Here is a 12,391-nt window from a genome sequence, read left to right on the forward strand (position 1 = left end):
CAGACATAACCTTGGTGGAACTTAACTGAACACCTCGAAGTAGCGCAAGTCAATTCGAGAGTGAGAAAAGTATTTTTGAAGAGCGGGTTAAGTCACGTGTGATTAAAAACTATTCAAGCTCATCAACAGAAAACTCAAACCATTCAGAGTAAAAATGACGTGACACTACTCAATCGAAACATTGCATCAATGAATGGTTTGAAGCGAGATTGACGTCCCATATGACAAGTTTTAACAAAAATTGTAACGGCAAAATATAAAAACGAAGAGATGGTGAATAGCTCAGCTGAGCTATTGCTGTTGCTCTAATTGTCTGCTCAAACTCGATAGTTCTTATCAAACTATAAAAAAGTACATTCAGCATTTTCCAATTCAAGATGTTGACATTATCAATGGTTCTGCCTCTGTATCCAGTTGAAAAACACGTAATTATCTACAACTCTAAAATTGACTCTGGTTAAAGCCACGGGGATATGAAGGAATTATGACTATGAATTTACTTGACATCGGTTAGGAATTATGTCGAAATATGAAGAGATATCACGCACTCTGAAACACTCATCACAACGCAATTATATAAATGAACACAGCTGTTCAGATACTAATTTCAACTCATTGTTCATTCGAAAAAGGGCTGCTTTAGTGACATTGATTGGATTCATGACTTGTCGAACATTTTGTTGAGCCAGTCTGATGGCTTCTGCTGTTTCTCTTTCTCAGTTGATCTGTTGCTGTTATTGTTTTTGCTGCTGTTATTCTTGGCTGCCCATGGACTCTTGCCAACTGAGGAGTTGTCAGTGACCACGTGACTCCCTGTCGTGATCTCTATCTCTTCTCTCTTCTCAGGCATCGAGAACTCCATGTTCACCTGCACAAAAAACAACAACGATTCAACTTCATTGTAGGCCTTCTTTAATTTCCAAGTCATTGTTCAAAATGACTGATGTCAAGGAAATCAATAAAGCATATCGGTGCGTTCATAAGTAGTGCAAACAGATTCTTGAGAGGGCAATTAATCGGAATTTTAGTTCATTTATTCAGCTCCCATTTTTTTCTGGCTGTAAAGTGGTATCGAATGACCGTACTTGATCTAAATAGCCTATAAAATTATTTTTGCTCGGTTTTAGGATATTGCTATACTTTAGCTCGATCCAAGGTTTACATGCTGCACTTCAGTTTGTTCCAGATATTCACGCCAGAGTTTTATTCGAATCCAAATAGTAATGCTCGATTTCTGTTTGGTACAATTTTTCGACGCTCAATTCTAATTCCACCCACATTTTTGACGCTATGGACTCCTCCTCGACTCAGAATATCTTTCACGATTTATGCTGGACTCAAATTTCTAAAAAACATAGATCTAGCTCTTGTCAAAACACGGGTCAAGAAAAAGCCTTTTTATGAATATACTTTGAGCTTCGAAAAATTGAAACAACAGCTCTGTTGCTCACTGTTGTTTATAACTTATTTGAAACAATGCTACTTCATCTGTTGCAATGTTAAAGTGCCGCGATTTAATGAAATAACTAGACATGACAAATGTTTACAACGGCTCATGAAAAAAAGAGACCTTTACAATTAACTTTCATTTAACTAATTAATGTGGGAATATTGCCGAAATGTACCAGGTAAATGGTTATTTGAATTTAACTTTTTTGATCGCTCTCTTGCAATAACATTTAATGTTGTCTAGTTAATGCTTAACTGTGTACATTGACAAAAAAGTGACAAATTCCGCAGAATAGCAATAAAGTCAAGAGTTATCGAATGATTTCTACTTGAGCAATTAAAAGACAACGCTCGGCCAAGATATCGACCGTAGATCGACCAATTAAATATCGTTTTGTGACCCATGAAAATCCCATGATCGACAAAAAATATCCGTGAAAAGATCACGCAGCATCCAGAATGCCCGAGAAAAGACTTCCGCTTGACCCATTAAAAGCCTCCCTTGATTTCAAGTTGAAAGCTTTGCCTATGTAACAAGCCCTCCAGTAGAATTTATGAGACTTGTGATCGAATCTGAATATGTATAAATGTGTTAAATTGTACAATGGATTGACCTTTTTGGTGCGTTTCTGTTTCATCTGTTCCTGCAGCTTAGCTCTGGTCATGAAGTTGCCCTGGAACTTGGGTCCCTTTGCGGAGGATGTCTTTTCACTGTCCAGAACACTTAGAAGGTCATCAGAGTCATCCCCCATCTGTTCATCCTCGTCACTTAGAGCATCTCTGGTGCTGCCTGAGGCACTGCTTCCACTCGCACGCTGTCGGTACCTGTCCAAACAAATTTCTATTATCTGCTCTAAAAGCAGTCATTCTATTGGTCAAAGTTTCTAATGTGTTTTCGGCTATTCCCAATTCTACCTTTCTTGCCTTTATAAAAAATTGATATTCAAAAATTTGCCAGATTTGTGCTCACCAAGATGTAGGAGAAACAAGAGTGTATGAAACTAATAAATAATTACCTGTAATAAAAAAAGTGTCACCCATTTGTGATTATATTAATGGATTAATTAATTTAATTTAATTTACATAAAAATACTTTTGAAATGACACGAAGAACTAAGAAACTACAAAGAGCTATAAAACCTGTACCAAATAAACCATGACATTCATTAGAAAAGCATCTCCATCAGAGGAAGTTTTTCTAATAAAAAGTATCAAAACAGTTTCGCTCGCAATTCAATTTCTACGACGAATTCAGGTGTGTGTGCGTGCGTGCGTGCGTGTGTGTGGATGTATGTATGTGTGTGTGTTTGTGTGTGTGTTAGTGTGCGTGCGTGCGTGTGTGTGTGTGTGCGTGTGTGTGCGTGTGTCTATGTCAGCTTGTGTATATATATCAGTAGGTCATAAAGGAGGTCAATTTGGTTTATAACACTATGCTAAGCAGTACCAAGGCAGGCAACTAAAGCATTCAATTTTTTTTTCTGCCTGTCACTGTAATGATCGAAGCAATGGATAGGACTTTGTGATGCGACTGTGTGTGATTTTGTTTGTTTATGTTTTACTTAAGCCTTTTGAGATCAGTGGTTAAAATGCTGAATGAGAGAGAAATTTTGAATACACAAAACGCAAAAAATCAAAGGCGAAAAAATTAAAAAATCAAAAAGTCAAATAGCACAAAAAAACCAACGCCTTTACAATAATTGTTTTGAAAATCGTCCGAAAGAAAATGATAACTACCTTCCAAATAGTGAAAAACCAACAGCTACTAGGAAATCAGAAATATTTCACTATTCAATTGGACACAAGACAAACTGGACAAATAAAAACAAAAAACTGAAAAAGAGCCTTTTTAAAGTAGGAAGCAGCTAAGATTTCTTTTTAACAAGATTATATTACAACTCAACAAAAAATGAAACGAGGATGCAATTCTTTTTATCGATTTCACTAAATTTCACTGCACTTTTTTCACTATACTTTGAACAAAAGTAGTTAAAAAGAGCAAGTACAGAAGTCAAATGGCCTCATGTGAAAAAAAATACTGAAACGTCAAAAAGATTCGGTGATCAAATCGTAAGACTTCAATTTGAAAACCGGTAGTGAGATTAATAATAGGCTGATTATCGCGTTGCGGCTACTAAGGCACTGAAATGTTGAATTTAGTTACATAATTGGGTCAGAAATGGCAAAAATTTTCAAAAATTGACACAAAATGTGAACCAAATACAGAGAAAATTTAGTTGTTTGCACACATTTTTGGACTTCCATAAGTTCCAGAATAAGCCAATTCGTTAAAAAACCATATTTCTTTACTGTACGCTTTGTGAGTTTTCTAGTGATACCACTCATTAATCTCTTCGTTAAATAATTCAATCGGAAATAGTTGACAGAACAAAATTTACAGTTGAGTTCCTTCCCCAAATAAAAGTGTGCAAATAATAAATTTTGGAACTTGAATTCTGCAAAAAAATGTATAAAAAAACTTTTGACTAATCTTTTTCTTATTTAGTTTTTTTTCAAATTTAGTTTACATGATGAAGTATTTCAGTGGAGGATCGTATATCTGATGATTGAGGAATAACCATAGTAATAGAATAACCTACGTAAGTGGTGACAAAAATTTTTTAAGAATTAGCTCATTAAAAGGTCAATTTTTGAAAACAGTTGGTGGGAGCAACAAAAGGTGGCAAAAAAGAATTAACTGAACAGCAGTATTGCAAAGAAAAACATTTAACTGAGCCGCAGTATAATTGCAAATAGCTACAGAAAAAGTGTGCGAAATTTAAACCAATATAAGGAATTCTTCAAAAATCTGGAAAAAAAACGTTGTTAATTGTTCTTTACTTCCTAATTAACCTCGTACTGAAAGTCATGGATCACCAGCTTCATGAAGATTTAGATTTTAATCAAAATTTAGCGTCAGCTTCAAAATTTAGCAGCTTAACTTGGGTAACAACTAATACAAATCTGGTAAACCAATAGCTCAAATAGCCAAATCAGTCAACAAAAGGTTTTGAAAAATAAGTCAGCAGTAATTCAAGTTTTAATAAAAAAGTAAACTTGACGCGACAAGAAGATTTATTACAAATGGCAAATTGCCGGAAAATAGCCGCCGTTGATTTCCAGAATTAAGATTGGGATTGAAAGCAGAAGAAAAACTATTGAACAAAATGATTTTTGTAAACAAACAATTTTAAAATGCGAATTATTTTGATGTGATCTTGGAACTGAAAGTACTGTGTTTCTTAGTGAGACTACACAGGGGCTAATATCAATACCAACAGGCATTAGAGATGGTAACTAAGAAAAAAGTTCAAGTAAAGGCATCAAAAACTGGGTTTCATGTGTTTATCACGCGTCTATTTCTAATTCCGTTGATTGATCCTGACTCTGTTCATTTTGAATTGCTTTGCTGAGGAACTGCTGTCCAAAAACTCATTCTTCAGAATGAGAGACGATTGAAACTAGCCTAGAGAAGTCAAAAAGATTTCACGCAAAATGTTGAACAAGCTGTGAACAAAGGTAAAGCAAAAAAATTTTAGTACGACGATGTAAAAAAAATATAGCAGGACAAGTCCTGACGTATAATTCAAAGAATTTGCATTGATAAGCAAAAACTAGGTCCTGGAACGGACTATGAGTGAATTTGGAAAACCATTTCCAAAACCCCAAATAAAAAATAAGAAAAAACTGAAAATCAATGTCAAAATGTCTTATGTGACCAAAAACACCAGTAGCGAGAAAGAAAAATTTGTTTCCAACAAAAAACTGGGCTTAAAACGAACTCTGAATGAACTAGAAAAAAAAACCGATCCAAAATATTGAAAAAAGAAACAGTGAAAATCAGAGTGAAAAGAACAAAAAACCACTAGCGAGAGAGCAAATTTTTGTTCAAACACCGTTTTCTAACTGTACTTTAAAATTCAAGTGAAAAAATTTCAAGCCGCAAAACCGCTCCCTTTTTGCTTCACTTCTTGTTTTGTCGTGACAAAAATCACTACTCCAATTTAACTTCAAAAATCATGAGAATATGTGAACAGATATTTAAAAAAAGACAGCGCCCCAATACAATTCAAACTCTTCGAACTGTAATAAAACATTGGAGCGCGATAATAGCCGGCTGAGAAGCTAAAGTGGCTATTAAAAATCTCACTGATTGAACTGCGGAATAATTCCAATTGGAAAAATAATTGACGGATACTTTTTTTAAAAGTCTGATGTTCACTTAACGCTATTTCTTGTTGAACACTGCAAATAAAATTACTCCCCGTATATTTAAAAATTTTTCCCTGTAACACATTGTCCGCTTTATGGTGGATACTTAATTAACTATTAACTTTCAATGCACATCGGTCGACAAAAATCGAAATGAATGATAAAAATTTATAGTTTTAGTTATACAAGGTAATCTATGATCTTTACGATTTCCACGCAAAAATCAAAAAACTTCCTGGTTATCATACAAAAAACTGGTTTGAAATGTTGAAGCCATTTTTTAATATATTTTTCAATTCTTTGTTGTCATACAAACTGAAAACATTGAGTCTCGTCATAAAAAACTCGAAACTCTAAATTCAGCGTCTATTACTTATATTTCTGGTCATATAAATCAATTCGGAAATTTTAGATTGAAAAAAATGACGATAACAGTTTTAATACATTCTCAGGAATTGTTTTAGATGCACTTTGTCAAAATGAATTCTGATAATCTTTTCATTCTCTTTCAAAGGCCACTAAAAACGGGTGCCAAAAAAGTTGAACGTTACGTTTTATATGACAACCATCTGGTCCCGACTGAGGTACAAGGAAGTGCGTTGTGATCTGTATGAGATCATATAAAATCCCGGTGATTCACAATGGGCATAACCTACTAAATTTTCAGTTCTCCGCTTTTGAAGTAGGGTCTGTACAAAAGCAATCAGGAACGATAGATTAAGAATGCTCAAAATTTCAGGTTTTGCAGTTTTTAGAACATAATTATACTATCCTTGAGTTTTGGTATGACAAGTTTTCATACCTTTGAACAGCACTCAATATTCGACTGGGCCCTACTGAAAGAAAAAGACAGCCCTGTCATTGATGTTCGCTGATTCTTTTTTTGAATAATTTGCAACAATATTTTGGGGATTAGTTGGGAGCAAGAAAAGTATCATTGTTGATTATGAGTGGGGAGTGGTATAAGTTGGTGTGTTATGTGTTGGGTTCATGTATGTGTGTGTGAATGATGTTATGTGTTATGAAGTGCCAGTTTTTTGCGAGTAAGAAAGAGGTGTATGTTATTGGATAAGAGTGGTGTGTATGGGTGAGGGTGTGTGTGTGTGTGTGTGTGGGGGGGGGGGGTGGTGGGGAGTGTTGTGAATGTTGTAGCACCTCTCCATTTTCTTCTCCCACTTCTTTTCCCTCTCTTGTCTCTTCTGCTCCTCCCTCTCCCAGTCCTCCCTCTCCTTCTGACTCATTTGGTCATAGAATTCCCTGTTCCTCTCATAGTCACTCTTCACCATCTTCTTGTAGATCAGCCACTCCACCCTGCATACACACACATTTGAAAGTATCGTTTAACTCTTTAACACGAAAGAAAGAGCAGTTTCTTCGATAGAAGTTTTGCAGTAGTACCCTACCCGACTTGAAATATTGGCCCGATAGTACAACCCGGGTTGAAGAAAAATCGGAAACATATGTACGATAAGCGGTGAGAAGTTGTTTTTTTTTACCGCAAGTTTTGTACATAGTTTTGCGGTGAAGTTATGTAATTTCACCGCTATAGTGAGCGGTGAACTTACAAAAAGTCACCACTTTTCACCGCCCTTACACGGTTTCGCACCTCTTACCTCCTGTATGTCATCCACTTGTTCTTCCACTGCGCAACCTCTCACTAACTTGTAGTATTTTTTTTTCAATATAGATCAAATTTACTCTACTTTCTGTAAAACATTCCTTTGAATTTTTGTTAGATTTGTGATTTTTAGCGGTGAAATTACAAATTTTAGCAGTGAAATGTGTAATTTTTGGTAAGTTCACCGCTTACTCTAGTGGCGAAATTACATAAATTCACCGCTTAGAAAAAAGTGTCAAAAAGATGTAAGACTAAGGGGTACTTTTATTGGGGGGTTAAATCTAACAATTCCTCCCTTACTCGCCAATAATTTCACCGCATTCGCTGCTGATCTCACACAGTTTTAACATTTTTTCCTAACCGGTGAATTTATGTAAGTTCACCACTAAGTTAAGCGGTGAATTTATGTGATTTCATCGCAATCACCGCTCATCTCGCATAATTTGGACACTTTTTTCAGAGCGGCGAATTTATGCAAATTTACCGTTAAATTCGGCGGTGAAATTATCACCGCATTCACCGCTTATCTCACAGAATTCCCGCATTCACCGCTGATATTACATAATTTTCCGTTGAATGGCGGTGACACCTCGACCCCGGGAAATGCGTTTTTGACCGGCATTTTTTTTTTTGGGGGGGGGGACGCTGAAGACCTTTATGTTTTTTAAGCAGTCATATATCTCACAATTGAAATTCACCTTTGTCTTATGAAGTCGAGTAACAGCATATTTAGTGAAAAAATGTACGGGAGAACTGGTGAAAATCTGCACAAGAGTGTAATTGGGAAACAACGAGCATTACAGTGTTTTTATACAATCCAAAAGATTGGAAGAAGGGTTGTGGGTTTATATATTTACGACTCGGGTAGGAGTATTGGAGAAGTGTCTCCTTAAATCAGCTTTATTAGAGTGAATTTGAAGAAGGAAATGAAATGGGCGGGAAAATTTGGAGTGATTGTTTAAAAAAATGGAGAGTGGAGCGAAAAGTGACCGCTTTTTTGTTCATGCCGCTTACTTGAGTCTTATAATTCTTAAATATAAACTCTTAAAAACAAACGATAAAATTAAGCCGCTGCTCAAGCCATTTATTTTTTTTTACAATTCAAATATACTTACGGTTAAGATGCTTGCTCAATATATTAAAAGTGTTTAGATAATTTTAATTTTGTTCAGGCTAGTTCGAGGTATCGATATTTGCATTTTTATTGCCAAACCAGTGCATTTTTGTAAATAAAAATCCAGTGTTTTTATACCCCATTAATGAAAATGGGAATGGGCAAGATTGGTTTATGATTTTGGACCAGAGTGAAACATTTTTTATTGACCAGGCCGAATTGTGGGTATGGGTCAGACGGAACGGTGAGACCGAATTTTTGTCCAGAATATGACCCGTGTTGAGGAATTTTGTTTTCCACTTGTAAGAAATCGTCGTTTTTAAGTCGTTTTCATTAGACAAAAACGATCAAAGCCCTTACGTGGTAATTGTCGTTTTGTTCGTTTTCGTCGTTATTTTTATGCAGGAAATGATTTTTTTTTCAAAAAACGACAAAGAAACGTGCTACCCGCTGGGATTCGATCTATTGAACTCCCGATTCATTACCTGTTGCACTCACCACTGCGCTATCAGGTCATAACACAGATTTGCCGAAAACGACGATTTCATTTGAAAAAAAAACGACGTAAGAAACGACAAAGAAACGATCATTTCTTACACTTAAAAGAGGACTTAAACGACGGAAATAAATGAAAACAAAGAAAACAACGACAAAACGACGAAAACGACAAACAAAACGACGAAAACTACGATTTCGTACAAAATATTGTCGTTTTTTCGTCGATGTCCTCGCAACACGGGGAGCGCGGTCGAACGATGGCCCATGACTTCATCCTTTATGGGTGTATATGAACATATGTATTGATAGTTACCTTCTCTTCTCGTCCCAGTTGAGTACCTCGTCAGAGACTATTCCGTACTTGAGTGCCTTCATCCTCTCCAGTTTAATTCTGAACTTGTCCTCCTTCTCCTTCTGTCTCTTGGCTGCCAGTGCACGCTTATATGCCAACCTACAACACATACACACACACACACACACACACACACACACACACACACACACACACACACCATCTCTCACTCACACTTACAACTGTAACAGACACACCGGTCACATATCACACTTAATGCCAGGGAATATTCGTGGTGATAGTACTGATCTGCATAAAAAGTACAAAAGCAGGTACTCAATTGCATGATCCAGAAATTTAGTTATGAAGACGAGCTTAAGATTTCTGATTGATGAAGTTGAACACTTCGTAATAGGAAAGCGATATTAAGAGTAGATACTGATAGGTTTATTTGCTACCTGGCCTGTCGTTTCTCCTCCTCCTTCAGTCTTCGCAACACCATCATGGACTGCAGTAGATTACCCCCCTCGTGCATCATCTTCTGGAATATGATCCACTCCGGTGACCCAACCTCGTACTTCTTCATCACTCTCTTCGCATTTGCATCAACCTAAACACACACATGATGACAAATACCTTCTTGTGTTTAAGCCAACAGCATTGGGTGTCTGGAGACTTTGCTCGCAATAGAAGCTATTTTTTGACAAACACTCGGGTATGCAGACTTGCTTGCTGTTCATTTTCATATCAACTAGCGGGCCCGTAATCCCCATCTGATCAAAATAGTATCAATTGATAAATTCATTTTGAATTTCTGTTTTTTTGCAAATTATTTTTACAAAGAAACGAGAGGATGCATATACTTTGTGCAGACTTTTGTTTGTTCAAAATCGCCTATGCCAAGACTCTCGCGCCTGATTCTCAAGCCTATGCCAATATTTTCAAAAAGGCCTGTCCAGATTTTCGTGCGTTTGAAGTTGCCTGTGCCCAGATTTTTATGCGTTCGAAATTGCTTTTGTCAAGACTTTCGTGCGTTCAAAATTGTCTATGTCCAGATTGTCGCGCGTTCAAAGTCATCTGTTTCCAGAATTTCGTGCGCTCAAAGTTACTTATGTCCAGAACTTCATCGGGCAAAATGAGAAGGTGAATGAGAGAATCAAAAATGTAAAAAAGGTTAAGTTGTTTCTGGAAAAAAGTGACATTATTATTATTGAAGTTCAAAATAAAAATAGAGTACAATTAGTTTTCTGACCAGAAAGCTTCCCAAAAATCTCTTTAATACTTCTTGCCCAGTTTTCTAACAAATGACATCAAAAACATGGGATCTGTTCTGTTTCGCCCCCCCCCCCCCCCCAGCTTAGTGGGCTTATATTTTTTACGCCTACCGGGCGCACGTGATATTTTCTTACATAGTAACGTGCTATATAACACCATATAATTTGTAACTGGGGGCATAAAACACACTGGGGTGCCGAAACAGAGTAGATCCAAAACATGTTATATAATGCAGTAACAGAGCAGCCGTGAAACAGTTTCGAGGCTTTTAGCAATAAAATCAAAAAGTGTAAAAGGTTTAAAATGGGAACCTAATACCAACAGTTTAACTATATGGAGACTAAGCTTACATCCTCAGCCAAACTGAAGGAGAGGGACGGGGATAGCACCAAAGAGCGAAATAAACGCAAAATGAAGAAACAGTGCACGAAAAACACAGAGTGAACGAAGAAGTCATTAGAAATAATGTAGGACATTAAAAATGAAGTAATGTATAAGTGACTCCGATTGAAGTCACTGAGAACTTCTGGAGTTTATCAAGAACCGCGAAGTGGTTCCAGATATTAAGTAAGAAATCCGAAGTGACCTGTGCAGAGTCACTTAACTATGCTTAAAACACAAAAACGCGCACGTTTTAAATTGACAAAAGTCAAGGGAAGTCAACTTTTGGCTGAGTAGCAACTTCAGGCACTGCAGATTTTTGGCATTTTATAAAGTGCACCTGAGGGTTTCAAGAAAAATTCAAATTCAAATAAGAATAAAAAAACGAGACCTAATAACAAAAGAGAAGAGCTGAAGCAAGTCAACAAATCATACCCGGAAACCTGTGCAACTGAATTGAAGTACACATTTCTTTAGGCCCCAACCAACCACTCAACAAAAAAACTCTACAAGCATGTTTTTTAACGGTACTAATCTTTTTGAAACAGTTTTAGAGGAGAAGTAACAAGAGAAAGACCAAAAATGATATCAGGAAAACAAATCTGATATTTTTCTTTCACAAGTTGAAACACCAAAACCACTGAAGTCAAAACAATTTGTAATAAAATTAGTCTTCATTTATTACTGGCTACATTCTGATCTGATTTTTTTAAGCAGAATGCTACACTTAAAACACTTAAGCAGAATACTACACAAAGAGTAAACCGAGGAAAAAGGGGAGAAAAGTTGCAAAACTACGAGCATAGTTGAAAACATAAACAACTAACGCCGAGCGAATTGCCCGCAAACAACTGGCAAGCGGTTGGCTTCTTTAGTAGCTAGCCACCGTTTCCTGAGGCTAGCTTTAGCTTGATTCGACTCTGCAACTTTTATTATTCTTAGCCTTAATAGTAAATCAAATGAAAAAGCGAAATCTAAAAAATTTGCAAAAAATATTGCAAAAATTAAAAGAAAAGCTTCCAGATTTTGCAGTGAAAACATTTAAAACTACTTTCTTTTTCTCTGGAGTTATGTCAGGTAACCCATCTGCAAGACTTGAAAAGCTTCGTTGGCCAGTAATGATCGTTAAACTCAGAAAAGGACAAAAATATTCAAAAAATTTAAAAGCAATTGCAAATTTGAACAAAATCCTGCTAAAATTCAGAATATTAAAATCTTCACAACAATTTCCTTGTCACAAGAAACAATTCAGCATCCCTATTTCAAGCTTTAAATAGATTCACTGGCTCATAAAGATCCATAAACATGAAACATAAAACTTTTCCGAAAATTAACAAAAATTAATTTCTATCAAAATATTGCTGACGCTTAAATCGTTAAAACATTAATAACCATTCCATTAACTCTCGAAACGATGGACCAGCTTATCATCAAACCAGGAGGAGGTCCCTAGGACCATGGTGCCGGAAAAATTGAAAAAAATTTCAAAAAGATTTAAAAAGTTGAAGAAATTGCAATATATATTAAAATCTTGAAAAACTTTCCATTACATCTA

General features: G+C 36.1%; 1 protein-coding gene across 1 annotated transcript in view; it reads right to left on the minus strand.

Annotated features, from left to right (window-relative positions):
• Positions 1 to 352: 352 nt before the first annotated feature.
• The window catches only part of LOC142345480 (uncharacterized), a 56,005-nt gene continuing 43,966 nt past the window's right edge, over positions 353 to 12,391 (minus strand). Inside the window, exons 9-13 of the mRNA XM_075397544.1 lie at positions 9,639 to 9,790; positions 9,202 to 9,339; positions 6,814 to 6,969; positions 2,064 to 2,274; positions 353 to 868 (exon numbers count right to left, since the gene is read on the minus strand). Of these exons, the coding sequence (XP_075253659.1) occupies positions 659 to 868; positions 2,064 to 2,274; positions 6,814 to 6,969; positions 9,202 to 9,339; positions 9,639 to 9,790 (867 nt within the window). The 3' untranslated portion in view covers positions 353 to 658. The remainder of the gene's footprint in view (positions 869 to 2,063; positions 2,275 to 6,813; positions 6,970 to 9,201; positions 9,340 to 9,638; positions 9,791 to 12,391) is intronic.

This window comes from Convolutriloba macropyga, chromosome 9 (genome assembly GCF_964194025.1).
Source record: "Convolutriloba macropyga chromosome 9, txConMacr16.3, whole genome shotgun sequence".
In the NCBI taxonomy this organism is placed as follows: Eukaryota; Metazoa; Xenacoelomorpha; order Acoela; family Convolutidae; genus Convolutriloba; species Convolutriloba macropyga.